This window comes from Gopherus evgoodei, chromosome 3 (genome assembly GCF_007399415.2).
Source record: "Gopherus evgoodei ecotype Sinaloan lineage chromosome 3, rGopEvg1_v1.p, whole genome shotgun sequence".
In the NCBI taxonomy this organism is placed as follows: Eukaryota; Metazoa; Chordata; order Testudines; family Testudinidae; genus Gopherus; species Gopherus evgoodei.
In genome coordinates this window covers 197,818,680-197,846,424 of record NC_044324.1, presented here as the reverse complement: position 1 = coordinate 197,846,424, position 27,745 = coordinate 197,818,680, and the positions used below count along the sequence as shown (strand labels likewise).

The 27,745-nt window shown below is 42.1% G+C and overlaps 1 protein-coding gene across 4 annotated transcripts in view; it reads left to right on the top strand.

Moving 5' to 3' along the window:
* RTN4 (reticulon 4) overlaps nt 1-27,745 on the top strand; it is a 124,699-nt gene that overhangs the window by 52,631 nt on the left and 44,323 nt on the right. The window contains exon 1 of one of the 4 annotated variants that reach the window (XM_030557768.1): nt 21,438-21,526. The exons of the other annotated variants lie outside the window; for them this stretch is intronic. Within the exon in view, the coding sequence (XP_030413628.1) occupies nt 21,493-21,526 (34 nt within the window). The 5' untranslated portion in view covers nt 21,438-21,492. Of the gene's footprint in view, nt 1-21,437; nt 21,527-27,745 lie in introns of those variants that run through there. 4 annotated transcript variants of the gene reach the window in all.

Here is a 27,745-nt window from a genome sequence, read left to right as displayed (position 1 = left end):
AAGAATTCTGTGTAGTAACTCAGAGCCCTTCCAATCTAGTATCTTATCATTGGCCGCTGGAAATGTTTGCTGCTAGCAGTTGCAGATTGGCTGTATGCTATTGTGGGCAGTCTCATCATACTCCATCAACTTATCAAGCTCAGTCCTGAAGCCAGTTGTTTTACTTTTTTGTCTCCACTGTTCCCTTTGGAAGGCTGTTCCAGAACTTCTCTCCTCTGGTGGTGACAAACTTTCATCTAATTTTGAGTCTAAACTTGTTAATAGCTGGTTTTATAGCCATTTGTTCTTGTGGCGCTTAATTTAAATAACTCCTCTTCCTCCCTCTGATATATTTATAGAGAGCAATCATATCTCCCCTTAGCCTTCTTTTGGTTAGGCTAAACAAGCCAAGCTCTTTGAGTCTCCTCTCACAAGGTAGGTTTTCCATTCCTTGGATCATCCTAGTAGCCCTTCTCTGCACCTGTTCAGTTTTCATTCATCTTAAACATGGGAGACCAGAATTGCACACAGTGTTCCAGATGAGGTCCCACCGGTGCCTTGCCTGATGCATCCTAGGATTGTAGTAGCCTTTTTCACGGTCACATCACATTGGCAGCTCATAGTCGTCTTGTGATAAACCAATACACCCAGGTGTTTCTCCTCCACTGTCACTTCCAACTGATATATCCCCTGTTTATAGCAAAAATTCTTGTTTTTAGTTCCTGTCACAGGGTCCACACAGGTCTCCGCCCTCTCGACCCTGTGCCCTGCGTTGGCTGGCTCAATAAAGAGTCCCTGCACCTTCTTGGTGCTTCATCCATGTGTCTTTATTTACAGCGCAACTGTGTAGTCCCCCTTTTCCCCCAACAGCTATCCCCATTCAGACCCTTCCCAGGGTCTAACCACCATGAGGCTCCCTGCCTTTGGTGAGGAGACAGAGATGTAAGCCTCATATCCCCTCTGTGGTGGAAAAATTAACTACATGTTGTGTTTGGATCAGAACAGCCTCAGGCCCACTTTATTACAAGCATGCAGGGAGACACAGCCAGCCCTAGCTGGTCTCTCTAACAGAGGAACACAGAAGCTTATATAGCTTAAAACCACATTTATTCAAACACACTTTTAATTCATAATATCCTTTTAAACAGAAAAACAGCTCCTTATTAAGACTACAAAAGCAACAAGCATTCCTGTTTATTATCAGGTTGTACTTTTATGGTTAAGGCTTCTAGCGATTAGTTACATTTTGCAAGACTGGCATTTTTCATTCTCTGTTTTCTCCTGCCCCTTGTACACAGTTACTTTAATTAAAGTTATCTTGGTCAAAGTTTGGGCCTACTCAGTTTTCCCTTACACCTCCCAGGCTAGCCTCTGGACTGAGCTTTCTGCAGGGCTTTTATGGCCCTCCCCTTCCTCGTCCCAGCTTTCTCTGCTTAACTCAAGTCATTACTGTGAGTTGGCCCTTGTTAGGGCCTGCAGCTGGGCTCTCTGCTGGCTGCCTGGGCCCTTGCATCTGGCTTCCCTACCAGAAAGCAGGGCTTAGCCAGTATTTGCACTATTAAATTTCATCCCACTTCTATTACTTTAGTTTTCAAGGTTGGCCAAATCTTCATCTGATATTCTTGTCCTCCTCTGTATTGGCAATATCTCCCAACTTTGTGTCATCTGCAAATTTTATTAGCACACTTCTACTTTTTGTGCCATTGTCATTAATAAAAATGAACATGCTACATTATTTTAGAGGAGGAAAAACCTCTTTCCTCCAAGATCAGGTACTGAGGTAAAAAGGCTGTAGCAGCAATTTGTATTTGTTTCCACTAGTCTTAAAGCTAATGTTATATTTTCTTGAGACCTGTCAGTTTATAGGGAAGATAGTTATAGATTGTTGGAAACTGGATGCAATTTGTTGACAAAATTACTCTTTTTACTGTTTCATGGTTTCCATGCTGTTCCATCCTCCCATCACTGTCCTGGGGGAGACTTCTCTTTTCTAGTCATTGTCTTGAATGGAGTTACTCCATGCGATTCCATGGACCCCCTGATAGCCATCAGGATGAATGGCAGTCTTTGGTCCCAATCCTTCCCTTGCTTGTTTTATTACTTTTCTGAGAGCTGTTTTTAGATTCGGGTAGTTCGCTCCACTTGTCCTGAACTTTGGGGGTGTTCAGCTATATGTAGCATTTGTTTAATTCCAAACACTTGGCAGATTCCTTTTTGTGATTTTTCCCCAATAAAGTGGGGCCCTTGGTCTGAATCAGTTTCCCTCGGGATGCCCCATCTGGTTGTTACTTGTTCAGTGAGCACCCAAGCTGTAGTTTGAGCTATGTTGTTTTGCATAGGGATAGCCTCAGCCCATTTAGTAAAGGGATCAGCAATCACCACACAATATTGATTACCCCTTGTTGTCCTGGGAAGGGGCCCAATAAAATCAATTTGCATTTGGGCCCATGGTCCCTCTATTCTCTGATGTCTAAGAGGTCCTTTGATTATTTTGGGATCAGCATTATTGGCTTATTGGGTGCACATGATAGACAATTATTTACAAACTGCTCCACATTGCTGCTCATGTGTGGCCACCAGTCGGCAGCCTGCAATCAGGTTAAGATTTTCTCTACTCCTAGGTGCCCCCCATCGTGAGCTAGGGAAATCATTTCTTTTCTTAATGCTGCAGGAACCAACCAGACTGCTTCTGGTTCCCCTTCTTTAGTTGTTAGAATTAATTCTGATTCATTCTGCCACACCTACCACTCCCGTTGCTTTCTCTTTTTTACTAATTCTGTCAGGCTGGGATACTGGCTTTGGAGGGTTATTGAATCTGTTTGAACTGAGTCTCTTTTTCTGGCTGCTGCTATAGGAGCTATACCTTCCCCATTTCTTGGCTGCCACAATTTTCCTTCTTTGGTCCCCCCTCCTTGCTTCCTCATCTGCCTGATTGTTCCATTTTGACTCCTCATTCCCCTTCTTGTGTGCTCTGACTTTTCCCAAGTATACCACAGTGTTCCGGGCCTTCGTCAATGCCCACACATATGTCATTTTGTTGGCATGAGTTAGGGTTTCCAGTCTGCAGATCTCATCCCTCTCTTTTTCCATTCCGGAACTCAATTCACTAGGGACCCAAGGACCCAGTCTGAGTCTGTGAAAATGACTACCGCCTGAGTAGTGGGGGTATTTTCGAGGGCTACTACTATAGCCACAATTTCGGCCTCTTAGACAGAATATGGTGTACACTGTGCCCTCAGCATCTCGCCCGTAGGCACTTTTAGAGCAGCGAAGCCCACATGCAGATGGCTGTTTTTGTAAAAACAAGAGCCATCCACAAATCAAACTATATCTGCTATTTCCAGCATCTAACTCAGCACGGTGGCTCCCGAGGCAGTGGCTCAGGTAATGGGCATTTGTGCTCTTCTCCCTCTACCAGGAGGTTGTAAGGTATTGGGGACAGTACTGTTTTTTTTCCATATCTACATTTTTGTTTAACAAAGCCATGGTCCATTTTGCCAATCGAGGGCTAGATACATGGCCGTTGTTGATTTTGGCAGTGAGTACATGCTTCACTGGGGAGTGGGTTTTTTTTAGTAACACGGGACAAACCCACCAGGTATTCCCAATGCTATAGTGCCCAAACGAGTGCCAAGACCTCCTTTTTACATGGGGTGAATCCGTTCTCTATCTCACTCAGGGTCTTGGAGGCATAAGCTACAGATCTGAGACGGGTTCCATGGTTCTGGCTTAGCACAGCTCCCATTCCCTTGTCTGTAGTTGCCAGTTGTAATACAAAAGGTTCTCCTACCTGGGGACATGATAGGGCTGGGGCTTGGGCCAAGGCTTGTTTTAAGTGGGCCATGATTTCCAGCTGCTGTTGACCCCAGTTCCATTCTGCCCCTTTCTTTAACAAGTCATACAGCGGTGCTGCTTTTTCTGAAAACCCTTCTAGAATATCTTTGGAAAAGTTAACCATGCTCAGGAAGGATCTCAGAGCGGTTATGTCTGTGGGGGATGGGCGACTGAGAAATAATTCAACCCTCTGTTGGTCAGGGGAGTGCCCTTCTTGTCCCAGGGTTACCCCAAGATAGTGCACCTGCTGGGAGCACAACTGGGCCTTCTTTGGGCTTACTTTAAACTCTGTTTCCTGAATCTTTTGCAGCACTCTGTCCAACACCTTTAAATTTTCCTCCTGGGTCTGTGTGCAGACCAGGATATCATCCACATAAGAAATCACACTATCCCTTTCAGGCATTCCCTCCCCCATTTTTGCTGCATGGGCATAGTGTGTGTTATTTCAGCCCGTGGGGACCTGGGCAAAACAATTGTTTTTCCTGAAAAGTGAAAGCAAATTTTGTAGTAGCTGTCCTCGTGTAAGGGGATAGCAAAAAAAAAAAAAGCATTAGCCAAATCTAAAACTGAAAACCACTGGGCGCCTCCTACAATGGAAGCCATTACCTCCTGATATTTAGGCACTATGGGAGCCATAGGTGGAGTCACCTGATGGAGGTGGCAAAAATCCACAAGAAGTCTCCAAGTTTTGCCATCACTCTTAAGGACGGGCCATAGGGCAGCATTGTTGGTGCTGGGCTGTTCCACTAAAACTCCTTGGCTCAAAAGCCCATCAATTGTTCCCTTTAGACTAGCTTCCGCCTCCTTTGGGTATCGATACTGCTTCTGGCGTGGAGGATCAGGGCCCATGACTAGGAATTCTGCATCAATTTTACAACATTCTATTTTATTGTTGTTCCACATCTCCCGGTATTTCTCTGCAATTGCTAAAACTTCAAGCAGCCCATTCCAATTCCTCAGATGCCTTAAGGGCTGTTATGCGATAGGTGACCGAAATCTCCACAGGCTCCCATGGGGTGCAAGGAGGCATTTCCCGCAAAACCCTGTTAGCACAATCAACCAGCACTCTTAATTCCCTCAGACCATCTATTCCTAGAATACCTTCTCCCCCGAAATCCATCAAGCCAAATTGCCCTTGACTCTTCTTCGTTCCCACACTATATGGGATTTTTTTTACAGAAGAAGACAATGCTTTGTGCCTCATTAAATCTCTGTAAGGTTTTGACTCCAGCCAGAGGTCCAAACAGGTGCTTATTTTGGGTACTAATTAGGGAGTAGGTGGCACCTGAGTCTATGGGTAAATTTTGTCCAAATGCCCCTCCTGCAAACTTCACATAAACCGTGAACCTCCCCCACTGCCACCAGTGTTTAATTGTGCCACAATTGGGGGATCCTGGAGCTCCCGTCCTCCCTATAGGGCAGCAGTTGGTGCTGCACTGGCACTTTTTCCTCGATGCTCGGCCAGTTCATGTTCTGCTAATTTTGCTAGGAGTTCAGCAGTAGGCAGCCAGTCTATCATTACCTTTTGCTCATATTTTAAAAGCTACTTCCAGATTTTCCCACACCATGGGTCGGGGGTTCTGCCTCGTCCCTTATGAGGTCTGTCTTCTCTTTCCTTTTACTGCGTGCTACTTGGAGAGGCTATAGCAGCCACCGTATCAGGTTTTCTTTTAGGAGAGCGGATATCCTTTTGGACCTCATAGACCTGCTTTGCTCTATTCTCAATATCTCTTGTTAGAACTGCTGCCAGATCCATACCCAATAAGGCCATACAAATTAAAGGGAGGAATCCTTGGATTAAAGCTTGTTTGAAAGGAAGGGCTGCAAAGTCTGTGTTAATGACATTTGTCAACCCAGAATGTCTCCATACCAGTTTTTTTCTGCCTATATAACTTTCTTCTCTCTCTCCGGACCATTGCTTCTCTTGGTGAAATGTAACCGTGGGGCTTTCTTCCAGGAAGAGGATATGTATTACTTCTCTCTGTGCATTTATGTGCTTCACTGGAGGAGCAGGTTTTTGTAGTGTGTAGTTTGTGGATTGTATTGTGTAGTTTGTTTCCCAGAGGTTTTTTTTTCTTTTACCTTTCTTTTCTTTAATTAAAAGCAGCACAGGATCCAGCAAACAGAGCTGTAAACAAGGGAGTTTCAGTGGGAGTTTCCAGGGGGAGGTTGCAGGGGAGACTAAGACAGAGGAACCGACAAGCAAGTCAAGGGATAGGGTGGTGGTCTGGTGCCTGCTGGGGGCTTGTGTTGTGTTGATTACCAGGCGTCAGGTGGGAAGGCCATGACTGATACAGAGGCAGCAGTGAAAGACACAATGAGGATGACTGGATGTGGAAGCTGTGGCATGTACATGATCCTGGAAGAGGTGCCTGAAAAGAGCTTTGTCTGCATGAAGTGCCGCCTGATAGAGCTGATGGAAGAGAAGATCCGAGGACTGGAGATGCAGGTGCAAACTCTGGTTGAGTTCAGAAGGGGGTTTGAGCAGACGATGGAGCACAGACACGAGGGGGCTGAAGGGATAAGCTCAGATGTGCAGATGGAAGCAGGACCAAAGAATTCAGAGGAGAGACTGCTGGGGGAGGAAAGTGGATGGTGGAAGCATGTGACTAAGAGAATCAGGCAGAGGAAAAGACGGGCCAGTGAAGGAGAAATAGAACTCAGGAACAGGTTTGCAGAGTTGGAAAATGAAGAAGGGGCACAGCAGGTGGTCGCTGAAGGAGAGAGGGCAAGGAAAAAGAGAAGAGCTGATAGTCCTGCAAGAGGAGGGGAGGAGTCAATGGAGGCAACACCAAATATGAGCTCCAGGAGGATTGCAAGGGAGAATAGGAATCGAGAGGACTTGCAGTTGGTGGGTGCGGGAGATAGACCGGAGAAGCGCACTGTCACCAGGAAAAGGCAGGTCTACGTGATTGGAGACTCCTTACTGAGAAGAATAGACAGGCCTGTGACTAGAGCTGATCGGGAGAACAGAAGGGTGTGCTGTATGCCAGGTGCTAAGATACAGGATGTGGACCTGAGGCTGAAAAGGATCCTAGCGGGAGCGGGGAAGAATCCGTTGATTGTCCTTCATGTGGGAATGAATGATACGGCTAGATACTCTCTGGAATGTATCAAGGGAGACTATGCCAGACTGGGGAAGACGCTTAAGGAAATCGAGGCTCAGGTGATCTTTAGTGGGATTCTGCCAGTTCCTAGAGAAGGGCGACAAAGGTGTGACAAGATTATGGCGATCAACAGATGGCTCAGGCAGTGGTGCTATAAGGAGGGCTTTGGGATGTACGGCCATTGGGAAGCATTTACGGACAGAAGACTGTTCTCTTGGGATGGACTTCACCTGAGCAAGGAGGGAAACAGACTTCTAGGATGGAGGCTCGCCGACTTGATTAAGAGAGCTTTAAAATAGAAATTTGGGGGAGATGGTTGGGAGATGTTCGAGAGATCTCCACGCCGGAATTTAACCTTGAGAGGGAAGTAAACAAAGTAAGAGGGGATACAGCTGTGGACAGAAGAATTGGCATAAGGAGGAAGGGTAGTGTAGATAGCAGACTAACAGGTGATGTTGGTGGTAGAATGTCTGTGCCTAACAGGGTACAGAATGTGAGTGAAGCCAAACGGCAAAAATTAAGATGTCTGTACACTAATGCGAGGAGCCTAGGGAACAAAATGGAGGAACTAGAGCTACTGGTGCAGGAAGTGAAACCAGATATTATAGGGATAACGGAAACGTGGTGGAATAGTAGTCATGACTGGAGTACAGGTATTGAAGGCTATGTGCTGTTTAGGAAAGATAGAAATAAAGGCAAAGGTGGTGGAGTAGCATTGTACATCAATGAGGAGATTAACTGTAAAGAAATAAGAAATGATGGAATGGACAAGACAGAGTCTGTCTGGGCAAAAATCACACTGGGAAAGAAAGCTACTAGAGCCTCCCCTGAGATACTGCCTGGGATGTGCTACAGACCGCCGGGATCTGATTTGGATATGGATAGACTCCTCTTTAATGTTTTTAAGGAAGTAAACACTAATGGGAAATGTGTGATCATGGGAGACTTTAACTTCCCAGATATAGACTGGAGAACAAGTGCTAGCAAGAATAGGAGGGCTCAGATTTTTCTGGATGTGATAGCTGATGGATTCCTTCACCAAGTAGTTGAAGAACTGACAAGGGGATGCCATTTTAGATTTGGTTTTGGTGAGCAGTGAGGACCTCATAGAAGAAGTGGTTGTAGGGGACAACCTTGGTTCGAGTGATCATGAGCTAATTCAGTTCAAACTAGACGGAAGGATAAACAAAAATAGATCTGGGACTAGGGTTTTTGATTTCAAAAGGGCTAACTTTAAAGAATTAAGGAAATTAGTTAGGGAAGTGGATTGGACTGAAGAACTTGTGGATCTAAATGCGGAAGAGGCCTGGAATTACTTTAAGTCACAGCTGCAGAAACTATCAGAAGCCTGCATCCCAAGAAAGGGGAAAAAAACCATAGGCAGGAGTTGTAGACCAAGCTGGATGAGCAAGCGTCTCAGAGAGATGATTAAGAAAAAGCAGAAAGCCTAAAAGGAGTGGAAGAAGGGTGGGATTAGCAAGGAAAGCTATCTTAGTGAGGTCAGAACATGTAGGGATAAAGTGAGAGAGGCTAAAAGCTAAGTAAAGTTGAACCTTGCAAAGGGAATTAAAACCAATAGTAAAAGGTTCTATAGCCATATAAATAAGAAGAAAACTAAGAAAGAAGAAGTGGGACCGCTACACACTGAGGATGGAAAGGAGGTTAAGGATAACCTAGGCATGGCCCAATATCTAAATAAGTACTTTGCCTCAGTCTTTAATAAGGCTAATGGGGAGCTTAGGGGTAATGGAAGGATGACAAACAGGAATGAGGATATGGAGGTGGATATTACCACATCTGAGGTAGAAGCCATACTTGAACAGCTTAATGGGACAAAATCAGAGGGCCCGGACAATCTTCATCCGACAATATTAAAGGAACTGGCGCATGAAATTGCAAGCCCGTTAGCGAGAATTTTTAATGAATCGGTAAACTCGGGTTGTACCGTACGACTGGAGAATTGCTAACGTAGTTCATATCTTTAAGAAAGGGAGAAAGAGCCATGCGAGTAACTATAGGCCTGTTAGTTTGACATCTGTAGTATGTAAGGTCTTGGAAAAAATTTTGAAGGAGAAAGTAGTTAAGGACACTGAGGTCAATGGTAATTGGGACAAAGTATAACATGGTTTTACTAAAGGTAGATCGTGCCAAACCAACCTGATCTCCTTCTTTGAGAAGGTGACAGACTATTTAGACAAAGGAAATGCAGTAGACCTAATTTACCTCGATTTCAGTAAGGCATTTGACACGGTTCCACATGCGGAATTATTAGTCAAATTGGAAAAGATGGGGATCAATATGAGAATTGAAAGGTGCATAAGGAACTGGTTAAAGGGGAGACTACAGCGGGTCATACTGAAGGGTGAACTGTCAGGCTGGAAGGAGGTTACTAGTGGAGTTCCTCAAGGATCGGTTCTAGGACCAATCTTATTTAACCTTTTTATTACTGACCTTGGCACAAAAAGCGGAAATGTGCTAATAAAGTTCGCGGATGACACAAAGCTGGGGGGTATTGCTAACACGGAGACGGACCGGGATATCATACAGGAAGATCTGGACGACCTTGTAAACTGGAGTAATAGTAATAGGATGAAATTTAATAGTGAAAAGTGCAAGGTCATGCACTTAGGGATTAATAATAAGAACTTTAGATATAGATTGGGGACAAATCAGTTGGAAGCAACAGAGGAGGAGAAGGACCTTGGGGTATTGGTAGATCGCAGGATGACTGTGAGCCGCCAATGTGATATGGCCGTTAAAAAAGCTAATGCGGTTTTAGGATGCATCAGGCTAGGTATTTCCAGCAAAGATAAGGAGGTGTTAGTACCGTTATATAAGGCGCTGGTGAGACCCCACCTGGAATACTGTGTGCAGTTCTGGTCTCCCATGTTTAAGAAGAATGAATTCAAACTGGAACAGGTTCAGAGACAGGCTACTAGGATGATCCGAAGAATGGAAAATCTGTCATATGAAAGGAGACTCAAAGAGCTTGGCTTGTTTAGTCTAGCCAAAAGAAGGCTGAGGGGGGATATGCTTGCTCTTTATAAATATATTAGAGGGATTAATATTAGGGAGGGAGAGGAATTATTTAAGTTTAGTACCAATGTAGATACAAGAACGAATGGGTATAAACTGGACACTAGGAAATTTAGACTTGAAATTAGACGAAGGTTTCTAACCATTAGAGGAGTGAAGTTCTGGAAGAGCCTTCCAAGGGGAGTAGTGGGGGCAAAAGGCATATCTGGCTTTAAGATTAAGCTTGATAAGTTTATGGAAGGGATGGTATGATGGGAGAGCCTAATTTTGGCAATTGATCTTTGATTATCGCCAGATAGGTATGCCCAGTGGTTGGTGATGGGATGTTGGATGGGACGGGATCTGAGTTACTGCAGAGAATTCTTTTCTGAGTGCTGGCTGGTGAGTCTTGCCCACATGCTCAGGGTTTAACTGATCACCATATTTGGGGTCGGGAGGGAATTTTCCTCCAGGGCAGATTGGCAGAGGCCCTGGAGGTTTTTTGCCTTCCCCTGCAGCGTGGGGCATGGGTCACTTGCTGGTGGATTCTCTGCAGCTTGAGCTCTTCAAACCACAATTTGAAGACTTCAATAACTCAGGCATGGGTTAGGGGTTTGTTATAGAAGTGGATGGGTAGGGTTCTGTGGCCTGCTTTGTGCAGGGGGTCGGACTAGATTATCACATTGGTCCCTTCTGACCCTAGAATCTATGAATCTGCTCCGGGGGGTGGCGCATCTGGATATCATAAGGGGGCCCTGCAAAATCCTTGGGGGACATACACTCCCTGAATGTAGCTGACCACATCAGCTGGAGTGAATACAGCCATGCCAGATACTCTTACCATCCACCCCAAGGCTGTGCTCCTATTCAGTGGGCCAACTGATTTATCTACTGCCCTAACCTGGTGAGGGGTAAAGGGTCTAGTCTCCAGCCACTCCTCCGTTCCTCCCTGACCTCCCAGAGGTCCCCTTTATGTGACAGAGGTATTGACTATGGGGGCCATTGGAGGAGGTCTTTGCAACTCTTCAAGTGATTCCTGTAGGAGACTACATGGAGACTGCCCGATGGGATCTAGGATGAACTCACCAGGATCCTTCAGCTCATAATTGCAGTAAGGGAGTTATGCACTGGGATCCTCCTCTGATTCTGTCTCTTCCTCCCAACTACAGTTCCCTCAGATCCCTGCCATGATCCCCCTCTGCCCTCCCAACTGAGCCTTAACAGCACAAATCAATCTCAGGCATTCCCCGTGGTCTGTCTGGCTTCTGCTTTGTGAAACCTGATAAAATACAGGCAGGGTCTGATCAGAAACAGTCAAATAAAAAAAGAGTCCCATTCAATTACATCATGTAATGGCAGACAACTAAAAGGAGACAAATTCTTAAAGTGCTTATATACCAATGCTAGAAGTCTAAATAATAAAATGGAAGAACTAGTGTGCCTCATATTAAATGAGGATATTGGTATAAGAGGCACTTGGTGAAATGAGGATAATCAATGGGATACAGTAATACCAGGACACAAAATATATCTGAAGGACAGAACGTGTCATGCTGGTGGGGGAGTGGCATTATACGTGAAAGAAAGCGTAGAATCAAATGAAGTAAAAATCAATAAATGAATCAAAGTGTACCATAGAATCTCTATGGATAGAAATTCCATGGTCTAATAAGAAGAATATAGCAGTAGGGACATATTACCGACCACCTGGATGGTGATAGTGACTGTGGAATGCACAGGGAGATTAGAGAGGCTATTAAAATAAAAAACTCAATAATAATAATAATAATAATGGGGGATTTCAGTTATCCCCATATTGAGTGGGCACATGTAACATCAGGACGGGATGCAGAGATAAAGTTTCTTGACATCTTAAATGACTGCTTCTTGGAGCCATTGGTCCTGGAACCCACCAGAGGAGAGGCAATTCTTGATCTAGTCCTAAGTGGAGCAGAGGATCTGGTCCAAGAGGTGAATATAACTGGACTGCTTGGTAATAGTGACCATAATATAATTAAATTTAACATCCCTGTGGCAGGAAAAATACTGCAGCGGCCCAACACTGTAGCATTTAATTTTAGAAAGGGGAACTACACAAAAATGAGGAGGTTAGTTAAACAGAAATTAAAGGGTGTTGTGCGAAAAGTAAAATCTCTGCAAGCTCCATGAAAACTTTTTAAAGACACTGTAACAGAGGCTCCACTTAAGTGTACTCCAAATTAAAAAACATAGTAAGAGAAGCAAAAAAGATCCACCATAGCTAAACAACAAAGTGAAAGAAGCAGTGAGAGGCAAAAGGGCATACTTTAAAAAGTGGAAGTTAAATCCTAGTGAGGAAAATAGAAAGGAGCATAAACACTGGCAAATGAAGTGTAAAAATACAATTCGGAAGGCCAAAAAAGAATTTGAGGAACAGTTAGCCAAAGACTCAAAAAGTAATATCAATTTTATTTTTTTTAACTACATCAAAAGCAGGAAGCCTGCTAAACAACCAGTGGGGGCCACTGAACGATCGAGGTGCTAAAGGAGCACTCTAGGACGATAAGCCACTGCGGAGAAACTAAATTTATTCTTTGCATCGGTCTTCATGGCTGAGGATGTGAGAGAGCTGAGCCATTCTGTTTAGGTGACAGATCTGAGGAACTGTCTCAGATTGAGGTATCATTAGAGGAGGTTTTGGAACAAATTGATAAATTAAGCAGCAATAAGTCACCAGGACCAGCTGTCAGAGGGGTAGCCATGTTAGTCTGGATCTGTAAAAAGTAACACAGAGTCCTGTGGCACCTTATACACTAACAGAAGTATTGGAGCATGAGCTTTCGTAGGTGAATACCCACTTCGTCAGATGCAAGCTTTCATGGGTGAATACCCACTTCTGCGTCTGACGAAGTGGGTATTCACCCACGAAAGCTTATGCTGCAATACGTCTGTTAGTGTATAAGGTGCCACAGGACTCTGTCACTTTTTACAGGACCAGATGTTATTCACCCAAGAGTTCTGAAGGAACTCAAATGTAAAATTACAGAACTACTAACTCTAGTCTGTAACCTATCATTTAAATCAGCTTCTGTATACCAGATGATTGGAGGACTGCTAATGTGACACCAATTTTTAAAAAGGGCTCTAGAGGTGATCCTGGCAATTACAGGCCTATAAGCCTGACTTCAGTACTGGGCAAACTGTTTGAAACTATAATAAAGAACAATATTGTCAGACATTTAGATGAACATAATTTGTTGAGGAAGATGGTTTTAGTAAAGGGAAATCATGCCTCACCAATCTACTAGAATTTTTTGAGGGGATCAACAAGCATCTGGACCAAGGGGATACAGTGTATATAGTGTACTTAGATTTTTCAGATAGCCTTTGACAAGGTCCCTCACCAAAGACTCTTACGCAAAGTAAGCTGCCACCGGATAAGAGAGAAGGTGCTCTCATGGATTGGTAACTGGTTAAAAGGAAACAAAGGGTAGAAATAAATGGTCAGTTTTCAGAAAGAGAGAGAGGTAAATAGTGGTGTCCCCAAGGTGTCCATTCTGGGACCAGTACTCTTCAACATATTCATAAATGATCTGGAAAAAGGGGTAAACAGTGAGGTGGCAGAATTTGCAGATGATACAAAATTACTAAAGATAGTTAAGACCGAGGCAGTCTGCAAAGAGCTATAAAAGGCTCTCTCAAAACTGGGTGACTGGGCAGCAAAATGGCAGATGACATTTCATGTTGATAAATGCAAAGTAATGCACGTTGGAAAGTATAATCCCAACTATACATATAAAATGATGGGGTCTAAATTAGCTGTTACCACTCATGAAAGAGACCTTGGAATCATTGTGTATAGTTCTCTGAAAACATTCACTCGATGTGCAGCGGTAATCAGAAAAGCAAACGGTGGGAATAATTAAGAAAAGGATAGGTAATAAGACAGAAAATACCATGTTGTCTCTATATAAATCCATGGTATGCCCACATCTTGAATACTGTGTGCAGATGTGATTGCCCCATCTCAAGATATATTGGAATTGGAAAAGTTTCAGAAAATGGCAAAAAAAAGGATTAGGGGCATGGAACTGCTTCCCTGTGAGGAGAGATTCCGTGTGGGACTTTTCAGCTTGGAAAAGAAACAGCTAAGGGGAGATATGATTGAGGTCTAAAATCATGACTGTTGTAGAGAAAGTAGATAAGGAAGTGTTGTTTACTGCTTCTCATAACACAAGAACTAGGGGTCACCAAATGAAATTAATAGGCAGAAGGTTTAAAACAAATAAAAGGAAGTATTTCTTCACACAACACACGGTCAACCTGTGGAATTCCTTGCCAGAGGATGTTGTGAAGTCCAGGTCCATAACAAGGTTCAGAAAAGAACTAGATAAATTCCTGGAGGATAGATCCATCAATGGCTGTTAGCCAGGAAGGGTGACCCTAGCCTCTGTTTGCCAGAAGCTGGGAATGAGCGACACCGGATGGATCACTTGATGATTACATGTTCTGCTCATTCCCTCTCGGGCACCTGGCACTGGCCACTATCGGAAGGCAGGATACTGGGCTGGATGGTCCCTTGGTCTGACCTAGTAGGGCCATTCTATGGCCTTTAAAAGGGCTCTGACTGCAACTTTGCTCTCTGTGGTCTGCTGTGTCAACTCAGAAACTTCCTCCTGCAGCTTGCCACTGACCCTCTTACTGTCACACACCCGCTTCTGCATTCCTACAATCTGTGCTGCTTGTATCAGACGTAGCTCTGAGAGCTTCAGATTCTGCCTTCAGATTAATCACTTCGCTTTCCTTTTCAGCTCTGATTCTTTCCAATTTCTGCACCTGGTCTTTTAGCCAATCTATCTCCTGATCCAGTGTTGTCACAACTATCCACAACTCCTGCAAAACAGCCTTTTTCTTTGCTCTAACATTCAGAACTCTCTACCTTCCTGCACTAACCCAGATAACCCATTGCTTGTGGAGCTGCAGGAAGTGTTGGGGGCCAGTGAAGGCATCGGGCTTTCAGAGTCCATTACCCCCATACTCTTGTACAAAATCTGTCAATCTGTTTCCCAACCTCATTTTCAACTGTTCTTCCTTTCCAGTTGTTTCCCTGTCTCTGGACATAACTTCCTCCACTGGAGCAGGCGATCAGCCTGAGTTCAGAGTCCCAGTAGTGGAATGTATCCGTAAATTAATTCATGAACTGCGACATGGAAACTTGTAGGGAGCGACCCCACCCCCGCTGTCTTTTACCTCCTATTGCAATGGGCAAACCACAAACTATTTGTACCATCCGTCTCCTTCCTCTCTACTGTCCTCGCTGGGGCCTTCAAATTCTGTTACCTGGGGTTCTTTCAACCCAAAGCTCTTGGTAACTTTTACTCTTTGCAAGGTGGTGTCAGGAAATAAATCAGGGGAAACAAGGCCATCTGACAGAGAGATGGCTGCCACAAACAGGACAACACAAGAGAGCTTACACTTAAAGCTAAACTTTACTTAGTCTCAAGCACTTATGTCTGCAACAGGTTAGTAAAACACCCCCAGCCCTCAATAATTACCAAAGGTGAGCGTGGCTCTCGAGTGGCACAGTGGCAGCTTTCCGGTGGCCATATCTGCCGGTGGGGACCACAGGAAGCGTCCAGAGGGAGAATTCCTGAAGAAACCCTCCCAAAGAGTCCAGCTAACTCAAACTTTTCCCCCTAATTTATACATTAGTAATACAATGACATGTCACTTAAAGAAAACTTGTTAAGCAGTTTCAAAGGTCAAGCGACAGGTTTCCTTCTGGTCATTGATTAACCAGAAACCAGGTGTGGTGTTTTCCAGAATTTGCACGCCTTGAGGCCCTGTCCGACACATTGCTGAGGGCACATGGACAAACTTCCTGTTCTTCTAAAATTCATGTATCAGCAATTTCAACACAATTCTTATCAGGAAGGGTGCGGAGTCAAGCTGACCTTCCTGTGGCACCCGAAACTCCCACCCCTTCTGTCTTGGTTATGCTAAGGCTGCTGCATGGCCATTTTACAGCCTGCTGACTTGGCTGCTTTTAGCAATAAGCAATAGCGGGTTCAGGTAGTTTATTGGTTTGCCAAAATCTCCCTGTACAGTTCTCACTTTCAGAAACTCAAGTATGTAACACTTACATTGAGAGGAATATCTGTAGATGAGGAGTTTGGTGCCACCTAGTGTTCATAAATGAAAATGGTAATTTAGCATATATTTTTCACCCAAGACAGTACTGCACAAAGGCGTGACAGACTCCTAAACAGAGCAGTTCAATAGGATATTGTCAAATAGCTTTGTTTTTCTTTCTTTATCTGAAATGCTCTTAGAAGTTAGGAAATGAAAAGCCCATTACATTTCTTGATCCTCTTCCATTTCCCAAACTTCATTCACCCTCCGTGTGTTTGAATAATGCCTGCTCTTACTTGCATAGTTTTATGAAAAATACTTGTACGCCAGTAGTGTTTCCCTTAAGTGATGTTATTGTTTTTAATTTTTTTAATCTTTCTGTGCTCCTGTCCCACAAACACACAACGTACAAAGGCATTGAATATCATAAATGTCAGTTGAAAGTCAGTGGGAGATGTGGGTTTTTTGCACTTCTGGAAATCAGACCACTTATTTAGGTTCCTAACTTAAGCACGAGTTTCTGAAAATGTTTGGGTTTAATTTCCAGCTAAGAATTGTAGAGCTTTTGTAGGTTTGTGGGAGTGTCTTGTTTGTGAACTTAAACCTGGCCAGGTGCATGTGGATGTAGTTCAGAGTAAATGCTGCCAGCATACCGGTACTTCAGTCTCCATTATATTGGTCCATACGAAGTAAAACTTAATTTGCAGACCAAATCAAAGTACTAAACAGCAATCCAAAAAGGCTGTTGAACTGTTCCAAATGCACTCTGATACTGTGTTAAAAATCATGAAATATCTGTTTTTACATAATGAGAGCACTAGTATGGTACTTGGCTTCGTACAAGTCTATAACTAAAAACCAGATCATTTTATGTAAAGCTCAAAGCAAGACAAACAACTAAATGTTACCTTGTATCAACATTATCCAGTTACTCATCTCCAGTGATTTCAAATACTCAAGTCTGTAGCACAGTCAAACATAAAGAGCAGACCTGCACCTAAGTGCATCACAGAAAGAAAGCTAACCCTGAAGAGGCTTCAAAATTGCTTTGAGAAATACATTTTTACATTGTCTATCGTGATAAAAAAATTTCTGCTCCAAGTGCTGTTCAGTTTATTATTATCTTGCCTCTACTCTGGCTGAAAGGTGAAAGGACACTTTTCAGTTAAGATGAAGAAGCAGAAGAAGCGTTTTCCATTGAAACTCTTCTGAGTGTACAAATCTTCAGAATTTCCTTATGGATGGAAAACTTTGTGAATTTTAATTATGAAATGAGACCAATAGTAGTGCCTATTACTTAGCATTATACAGTCATTCTGTGGTAGTCCACTTCAATCTGCATCACCTCTGCTATTCTACTCTTTGGTCTCTTCTGAGCAGCAGCTTCCCCTTATGCTGGCTTTTGTGACAAATAGTCTTGTAATTTTAGACAGTTTAATTAAGGACTTAATTTAGATAACCAAACACATTTTCGATCACAGTTGTTCAGAGGCAAGACCACTGCCTGGTCTTGAAGTCTCTTTATTAATAAACATTCTATAGTTGCAGGATTATTGAGAAGCTGTGGAGTTTTTGCTTTTCATAAGCAGAGTGTTGGTCTAACTCTGTTTCCAGAGAAGTCAGTGGGCATTTTACATTTAACTACAGTGGGAGCAGAGTTAGACCAATGCAGAATGCTTTGTAAAAATCCTACCCTAAGTTATGGCAAAAGAAACCCATAAGAACTGTAGAACTGTTCTAGTATAGAATTGTCACTTTAATTCTAGCAGCTGTAGGTGAGCTAGTCAGTAGCTTATGACTCAGAAGCTTCATGGCAGCTTGGGAGCAATTTTCAAAGAATGCAGCTATGTGTAATAGGAGAACCTGTTGTGAATCTCAAAGTTGCATCTGTTTTAGATGTGTAGTACTTGAGGCCATTACTTTATAATTTGCTTGTTGACTGAGTGTCTTTGTTTTATTTAATTCTTGATGCTGAAATATACTTTAACATTAATATTTAATAGCCATCTATCATTCCATAATAAATATTCAAGTGTTAAGATCCATTTTGCTGTATATGGGAAGTATGTGTGTGGAGGAGGGGGGAGACAGTAATTTCTGAAATTAGTAATTACTGTCTGAAATTAGTAATTACTGAGGGGCATAGATTTAACGGTACAGAGTATTTAGACTGACTAACTGCAAAGAGAAGGAGGAATAAATATTGTACATGTCGAGAATAAAGGAAAAGATCTGTGTATACGGGTAAGGAGGTGAGAAGGGTCTATCCAGGATGCTAATGAAGCAATAGTGACTTCTAGTGCACCTAGTATACTCTTTGTATCGTGTGTGTATTAAAACACAAGGAACAAGAGAGAAAAGGGGACAGATTTTAATTGAACACTTACAAGAATTTTACCACTGTCTACAGGAGATACCTACAGCATCAGGATTGTTTATTAATTTTAAATGACTAATAAAGTTTATATCTGTTCTAAATTACTGTAGGTGAGAAGAGTAAGTGTCAGCAGCAGAAAATAAATAATTGTATGGACATTAAAGTGAGTACAGCTTTAGCATGCTTAAAGAGTTAAACCATTTAAATAATAATAATAGTACCTAGCTCTTACATAGCAGTAACAACAAAAAATTATATCTAGCTTCAGAAAGCAAGAATTTAGGAATTACCTTCTTTCAGGCTAAAAAGATAGTTGGTTTAGAGCTCTGATAACAGCAAAATCTGGGTGCTGGTTGATGACAAATGTTCCTGAGTGCTGAAGAGAAGCTGTTGCACAACCATCCGTGTCAGGCTTAGCAAGGGGTCAGTTTTGGGTGGTTTTTAATGGAGTTCATCTTAAGTGAGAGGAAAACAGGAAAAGATGGTGAAGCTTATTTTGGTAGTAACCAGCCTACCTTCAGTTACAGTTTGAGTTACTGTATTTATAGTCAAATTAGTCTTATTTTAGAAAGTTTTAAGTGCCATAAAATCTAGAGATAAGATCTGAGAAAATGTATGTAGCTGTGAATATAAAGATTATGGTAATTTTAAAGTGAATAAAATTTAGATGTCTGTTACGCCTATTAAGTCTAAAACTACAGATGCAAACCTAAAGTTGAGAGGCATTTTATTCGTAGTAACTGAGTGCAAATCAGTGTAAAGTCATGTCTAGGACTACTTTGAGTAGCTTTCTGATAAGCTTGGACTGTGCAAGATAACATTTTACAATATGAGAGATTTACACATTCTGCAGAGGAAGCTGAATATTAAGATGCAAATCACTAATTTAGCACCAGCCGCAAGAGCACACTTTGATACAATTTTATGAACTTCTTTTTCTGGTTTGTTTTTATAATATGACACATCAAGTCTTGGCTGTGTTTCTAGACAGCATTGGGGAACTTTTTGTCATGCTCAGTATTGATACACCAAGTACTCAGAAATCATGACTCAGGTGCAAAAAACCATGAAATTTAAAAAAATATTTGGGATTCTTCTGGATGCTGAGCCTTCAGGTTTTATTTGTCATGTTTTCAAGCTTTTCTAACCCTAATGGATGTGGAGAAACTTACTCATTTTGAAAATTCAGATTTGTGATTCCTGGATTGGGGGCTTTAAGAATAACTTAAAATATGCTAAAATCTTGAGCATCTCTGCATGCTGGTAAAATAACTGGCCGCAAGATTGTTTATATGTGGTCAGAAATAACTTTTTACACGAATACTTCTACATTAAGTATTCCTGGGGAATTCTGCACCACAGAATTCATGTGCCCCGCAGAATTTTTTTTCTCCACAGAAAAGTGCTGCAGTTACATTTTTTTGCCCACCATGGGCTGCTGTGGTGCCATAAGAGAAAGCAGCTGCTTCTGCCCAGCAGCAGCCCCAGCTGTGGATAGGGAAGAGAAGAGGCCAGGTTAGGAGGCACAGGATATGGGGGAACAGACAGTGTGGGGCACATGGGGCTGCTGGAGGGTCACAGGCTAGGTTCAGAAGGGCTGGGGGTGGGACAGACTGGGGAAGGGGCTGAATGAGAGATGGAGTGCAGGAACACATCGGGGGGGGCTGAGTGCGGGTGCAGCACCGTATGGGGACGGGGGAGGGACACATGCTAGAGGGGGTGGCTGAGCAGGGGTGCAGGGACACATGGGGGGAGGGCAGATGTGCCTGACTGAATAAAAGAGGCTAGGTGTCGGCCAGGGTCTGCATGGGGGAGGCTTCCTAACAATCCTAACCTTAGTCACAACCCTAACCCTCTTCCTCCTCCCTCCCCGGCCCCCCAAAAAACTCTGTTCCATATTTCTCCCACCCACACCCAACAATCCTCCTAGTTCACACCCAGGCTCGTTCCCGGCAATTATTTCTCTCCCCCTCAGCTCCTCCATTACCTCTGACTCTCCCAAGCCTTTGCACTGCTTCTGAGAGGGGTGGGAAATATAGTTCTTTATTGTAGTTTAAATGAATTATTAGTCAAAGTTCTGTATTAATATGCCTCGCAAGGAATCTATTTGTCAAAAAATATTTCCTATATCTTTTATGTTATCTGTATTGTTATAGACATACTTGCTGACAGGTATTTTGAAATGAATCACCAAAATAATGGAAACTGGTATTGGTTTTTTTGACAAATAAAATATGCAGAATTTTGCAGAATATTTATTTTGGGGGGAGGGGCAGAATTCCCCCAGGAGTAAATAAGGTGTGAATAAAGAATGAGTTAAGGATTAAGGCTATTGGAAGGTATTTCTGGTATTGAGATTTCCTTCAGTGTAGACAGAATGATAAAACACTTTGTATTTCCCACTTTCCCAAAGAAAATGAAATTTATAGTTGACAAAAATATTAAGGTTATAAATATAACAAGATGACTGCAGTTTTTATACAAGTTGTGTCAGAAATCTGCATAGGTGTGGGAAAGGGAAAGACAGATTTTGTAGAAACTTTCACCTTTCCATTTTTTCATAAAAGCAAACCATTTTGAGTTTGTCTGGTGAAGTCTTGCTCTGAGCATGAATTTTATAACCTCTAGCAATGTGACAGAAAAGCAAGATTGAGGTAATTTAGCTTTGTTGCAGAAGCGTCTGTGTAATGTTGTAGTAAGTTTAGCCTAGCTGCTTTGAGGAAAAATTGATTTCCTTTGTACTGGAGATTCCTTTCCCTACCTCCCCCACTCTCTTTGTTTTGTGTGGTACTAGCAGCAAGAAAATAGTTGCAACACTAAGGAGATTTAACTGAAGAATTAGTGCTGGAGTATTAGTAGCTTAGTTACAGATTGCATTGCGTCAGTCTGCCTCACACCCAGAAGACAGTCATGTGACTTAAGTCCTGCTGCAGTTGTGCAGCAGACAAGACTGCAGACCTCTGTGGAAACTGATGTTTCATATTTCAGACTGTAGATTTCTCCAATTGCAGCTATTCTATTGGTATGCATAATTGATAATCATAGCTGGAGGGTAGATCGTGAGGAGAGATGGACAGTCAGCTGAGCAGCTGGAAAGATAAGGGTATTTGCTGTTTAATATTTTTATTAAGCTAAACATGCTGTGGGGTTTTTTTTTTCCGTAAATGAGACTTGTAGCATACATATTTTTAAAGTTGTAAGACATGGTGAAGTATGTAAAAATGCTAAATATCTAGAGTAAAAAGAATAAATGATGACCAATACAAAGTAACAAAAATTATTTAAAAAAGAAAAATAGCTTCTATAACATAGCTGGTTAGATTTTTGCAGTCCTACATAGCATAGCACAGAATAGCTTGGTTCAGTGTGTACTGCACAAATGTCAATGCAGCCCTGATTTAGCCAATATGTTGCTTTCAGAGTTTTTAAGTCCTGTTAATTGTTAATGCAATCAATTTGTTAATCTAATGAGGTTAAGTGTATCTGTGTGAAGTGTAATCTATGCTGTGTTGGTCTCAGGATATTAGAGAGACAAGATGGGTGAGGTAATACCTTTTATTCACAAGCGTTCAGGCTTACACAGAATTCTTCAGGTCTGGAAAATGTACTCAAAGTGTTGTAACTAAAGGCAGGATAGAACATATTGTTTAGCCTAAGTAATTAACTCACATTTCAATGGACTGTGACAGGTTCGGTCACAGAGACCCCCTTTGGACTGTCACCTGATGTGCTGGAATTACCTCTGAGCCTGTTTTCCACTGCCAGCTTGGGACTCCAGAAGAACCCTGCCTTGTTGAGCCAGACATGCTAGTCTGCTGCAACACAGACCCAGGTCTGGTCCATGCCCCCAAAGCTGCAGACTTTAACCAAAAACTGCTCAGCAAATCACCTATCTCCAGCATACAGATGCCCAGCTCCCAGTGGGATCCAAACCCCAAATAAATCTGTTTTACTCTATATAAAGCTTATTCAGGTTAAACTCATAAATTGTCCACCCCCTATAACTGATATAGAGAGATGCACAGCTGTTTGCTCTCCCAGATATTAATCACTTACTCTGGGTTAATTAAGAAACAAAAGTGATTTTATTAAGTATAAAAAGTAGGATTTAAGTGGTTTCAGGTAATAGACAGAGCAAAGTACAGTAACTCCTCACTTAACGTTGTAGTTATGTTCCTGAACAATGCGACTTTAAGCGAAAGATGTTAGGTGAATCCAATTTCCCCATAAGAATTAATGTAAATGAAGAGGTTAGGTTCCAGGGAAATTTTTTTCAACAGACAAAAGACTCTCTCTCTCTCTCTCTCTCTCTCTCTCCACACACACACATGTATAAGTTTTAAATTGTTTCTTTAATACTGGTACACAGCAATGATGATTGAGAAGCTTGGTTGAGGTGGAGGAGTAAGAGGGTGGGATTTTTCCCTCACTGATAAATGATGAACTAGCAATTGGCTGAACCCTCAGGGGTTAACTCTCTCTCTACACAAGGCAGCAGGAATGGAGGGAGATATGCGCATTTCCCTTAAGTACACTGCTTTGTTAATTAGATCAGCTTGCTGAGAGGCAGCTGCTGCAAGCTCCCTCATTCCTGAATCCTGGTCTGTCCCCCCTGCTCTATGGAAGATGGTGTAAGCGGGATGCAGGAGCAAGGGAGAGGGGGACACCCTGACATTAGCCCTCCTCTTCCTTCCCTCCACCCCACACAGCAAGCAGGAATCTTGGGGAGCAGCTCCAAGGCAGAGGGCAGGAGCAGCACATGGCAGTGGGGGGAGGGACACAACTGAACTGCAGGCAGCTGCTGCACAGGGAACTTAGGGGAATGGGGAGCTGTAATTCTTCATATTTCTAGCTTCAGATACAAGAATGATACATTAATACAAATAGGATGAACACACTCAGTAGATTATAAGCTTTGTAATGATACCTTACAAGAGATTTTTTGCATCAAGCATATTCCAGTTACATTATATTCACATTCATAAGCATATTTCCATGAACATATGGAATGCAATGTCACAGGGACCATTCAAGGTGACATGGCCTATTAACATCTGTCCAGTCATATAGGTAAAAGGGGAAAAAAAACTAGAGAAGGGGGGAGTTAAATGTGTTATAGACCATTGTAATAAGCCATAAATCCAATATCTGTCCAGTCCATGTTTTTAGTGTCTAGCAAAGTTAAGAATTTAAGTTCTCAGGCTTGTCTTTTGAGGATGACGTGCAGGTTTCCTTTGAGGATGAAGACTGAGAGGTTAGATAAAGAGTGATATGGTGTTTTTGTTTTTTATCATTTTTCTGTGTGAGGTCATGCAAGAGCATAGTGATTGTCTAGTTTCACCCACAGAGTTTTTATTTGGGCATTTAGTGCACTGGATGAGGTGCACCACATGCGATAGGCATGTGTAGGACCTGTGGATCTTGAGAATTGTGTTGTGGAGGATGTTGATGATCATAGAAATTTCACAGTGTTGTAATTGTAGGGGTCCTGACCCAAAAAGGAGTTGTGTGTGGGGTCACAAGATTATTGGGGGCGGGGGATGGGGTTGCGTTAGTGCTGCCCGTAGCACCGCTTCTAGCAGCAGCACAGAAGTAAGAATAGCATAGTATGGTATTGCCACCCTTACTTCTGTGCTGCTGTCTGCAGACCTAGGCCCTCAGTCAGCAGTCACCATTCCTCAGCCACCAGTTCTGAAGGCAGCGCAGAAGTGAGGATGGCAATACTTGGACCCCTGCCCTAAAATAACCTTGTGACACCTCCCCCCACCCACAATTTGAGAAACACTGGTCTCCTCTGTGAAATATGTATAGTATAGGGTAAAAGCACGCAAAAGACGAGATTTCACAGGGGAAGACTAGATTTTATGGTCCGTGATGTGTTTTTCATGGCTGTTAATTTGTTAGGGCCCTATGCATAGTTGTCTGTAGGGTTCCATCATTGGAGCAGATCGTAGTGTCCAGGACGTTGGTACTAGTGTGGAAGTATTCTAGAGAGAGTTTAATGGATGGATGTTGATGGTTGTTGAAGTTGTGATGGAAATCTGTTTAGGTCGTCTGTCCAGAGGATGAAAATATCATTGATGTATCTCAGATATATAATTGGTTTCATGGTGCATTTGTCCAGCAATTCTTCTTCAAGATGGCCCATGAAGAGGTTTGACATATTGGGAAGCCATCCTAGCATCCATGTAATTTAGTCATTTAATGAGTACTAGGGGGAAGCACAGTACCGCAGACTTTCTCTTTTTATAGTCTATTTATATTGTATGCTTAAAAACATTGATCATTTACAATCTCTCTTATTGGATCACAAATAATTGTTTTTGTGACTAAATTTCAGAATTTGCCAACATAATCTACAATAGTTTTAGATAAATAAGTAGTGAGGCTTAAAATAGTGTGACCTTTGTCAGTAACCACCAATCTGTGATCACCCTCTGAATCTCTCTGAATCATTTAGAAGAATTTAAGTCCTATTTGTATGTGTGAGCTTCAGATTTTATCCTGTTGATAAGCTTTTTAGATCTACAAACTCAAAGAAATAACTTCTTAAGGTTGATACTGGTAAGTCCAAATTTGACTATTTTTATAACTGGCTTTCCAAGTTCACATGGGTTTTGGATTGTTCCCCCTCCCTCCCAATATATGCCAGCTGCCTCACACCCATGCAATAACCACCTATGCATACATATGTAGATAAGGGAGGAAAAAACCTTCAGTCAGGTCATAGCTTCCTGTTTTTAAGCCTTTTATTAGAGGTTCAAAATGTTTAAAGCATGGAAAATCCTTACTAGTATCATTTGCAATGTTTAGGTTATATAGTAAACAGTATTACCAACCTCTTGGGGTGCATGGAGTGCCACTGACCACGACTTCCCATGCACCATCTGCAGCAAAATGTGCACGTCTAGAATTGGCTGGTATAGTCATCAGAGGGCACACCATGAAACCAACAGTAGATGATCTGCAGAGATTTGTCATCATCGGATTGATGGACTACCAAGTTTGCCAACCTCAAGCATTCAAAACTCCATGTGTCAGGCCAAAAAAAAAAAAGACTTACTTAAAAAATTGTTTTGTTTTTTCATTTGCCTTCAAATTTTTGAGTCTTTAGGGTACTCCCAGGCCATGTTTTCAAGTTTTTCCCCTGGTTGCAGAGAACTTACCTTTTCCCCTCCCCTGATCCCTTTTTCTAAATGAATGCTGAGACTCGCATGTAATCATTCCAGAATAAGGGGCTCTAAGAAAAACACTAAATATCACAAGACTTGCAGTGTGACCTTTTCCCTTCCTCACCCCCTAAATAGTCATACTGGTGCAATCCACTACTACAGTAGTGTGGACACCGTTATAGCAGTATGTCTTATTTCCCTTCCTGTAAGCACAAGCTACATCAGTATAAGCACTCTTATGTAACTGCATCCACACTGGGGAAGTTGTACTGCTTTAATTATACTGGTATAGTAATTTTTGTGTAAAACAAAACAAAAAATCCATACTCACAAATTTGTGTTTTTTCTTTTAGATGTCATTTATTTACATAACATTTCAAACTGTACATTTTCAGCACAGTCTCCTTACATGGGCTTGAGGGGAGGGCTCAGGTCTGAACTTGGGCAGAGGGGCATGGTCCTTTCAGGCCTCCCAGGAACAATTCTTCAACTCCATGCTATGGATGGCACAGCTGACGCAGTAGTTCAGCTTCAGCTTCAGATAGAGCATGGCCAGCATGTCCAAATCAAATTAGGGAGACAAAGTGAGCTGGGAAAAGCAGGTTGAGAAATCACTTCCATTTTACTCTGCTTTTTCAACTATACGTCCTGTGTCATTGCATTTAAGTCTCCACCCAAGGACTGGGTAAGTTCTTGAAACCTCTTAGTGCTGTTCATGATAAGGTTTGTTACAGGAGATGGAGATACCTGTCTTTAAAGGGGACATATGTTTCTATCCTGCTTTTCTCTAGTATTCAGGCTCTGCTAATCTGCAAAATATGCAATGCAGTCCAAAAACTGGTTAGACCAGTAGTCTGGTCCCAAAATAAATATATCTTTTGACATACCCACCTGCGTTTTTTTTTGGGGGGGGGTGTGTTTGAGTGGGGAGTTTTTAAGCTTATTTGATCTTTCAAGGCAGACTTAAAACTAGAGAACATTTAGAGGCTTCATTGTACCATTAAACCAGAACATGCTAGCAAAACTCTTCTGAATTTAGGGCAGGTCTGGACAGTTTGTGTACTGCAATAATCCTGTGGGTTTACAAGGCAACATAGGTATAGCAGTGATTTAGTTACATCTGCATAGTTTATTTAGATAAATTTGCCTACCTGCATCCACACTAGTGGGTTGTACTGTTATAATATCTCACTTTCTAAACAGGTGGGATTATCCTGGTACAAAAACTGAGGGCATACCAGTCCTTAAAGTTGTCTGAGGACTAAGTAATTGTTATTGAAATATTGGGTTTGCTTAGCTGAGAGCCAATAATAGCCTGATAGAGATAAGAAAAAAATGTTTTATTTTGTAGAAGAAAGAAGAGCCTGTATTTTGGTACAAAAGATTGTTTTATACAAATTTTATAAATTTGTTATATATATTTAGATAAAGATTTTTGCTTGTTAACATTTGATTGGTAGTTGTTAAATTTTACACTTTGTTATTTGTTTAGTAAAAACTGATTTGAAGCAAGTTTTTTTTTTGCTTTGAGGCAGAAGAAAAGAGATAGTTTAAAAGTTTAGGCTACTGTGTCCGTGAGGCTTCTGCCCCCACCTACTGGCCGTTTGTAAGCTATTAAGGGGGGCCAGCAGTAGCTTTTACATAATGAATATTCATATGCTGAAAACTTTTTTTAATCATTTCCCATAATCAGTCTTCTCTCTTTTATAAAACTCTCTAAAAGCATTGCTAGGATGAGCAAAAGAGGTGGAAAAACACCTTTCTGCCCTCTGTCTCTATACCACATGAAAATTGATTTTTTGGCTTAACATTTTACTGAAAACCAGAGTCCTTATTATAACAAGCTGCATGATGGAAAATAAAAAGTGAATCTTAAAATGTTAATTTTTGAATGACTTGCTCAGGATGCTTAAGGCTTTGGGATGCTTAAGGCTTTGTTTGTACATAGAATGGTTGGATTGGGAGGAACCTCGAGCGGTCATCTAGTCCAGTCCCCTGCACTCATGGCAAGATTAAGTATTATCTAGAACAGAGATGGTCAAACTTACTGACCTTTTGAACCGCATACGACAATCTTCAGAAGTTTGAGAGCTGGTGTGCCCCTGCCAGGGTTCAGGGCTTCAGCACTTTGGGGAGGGGATTGTTGGGAC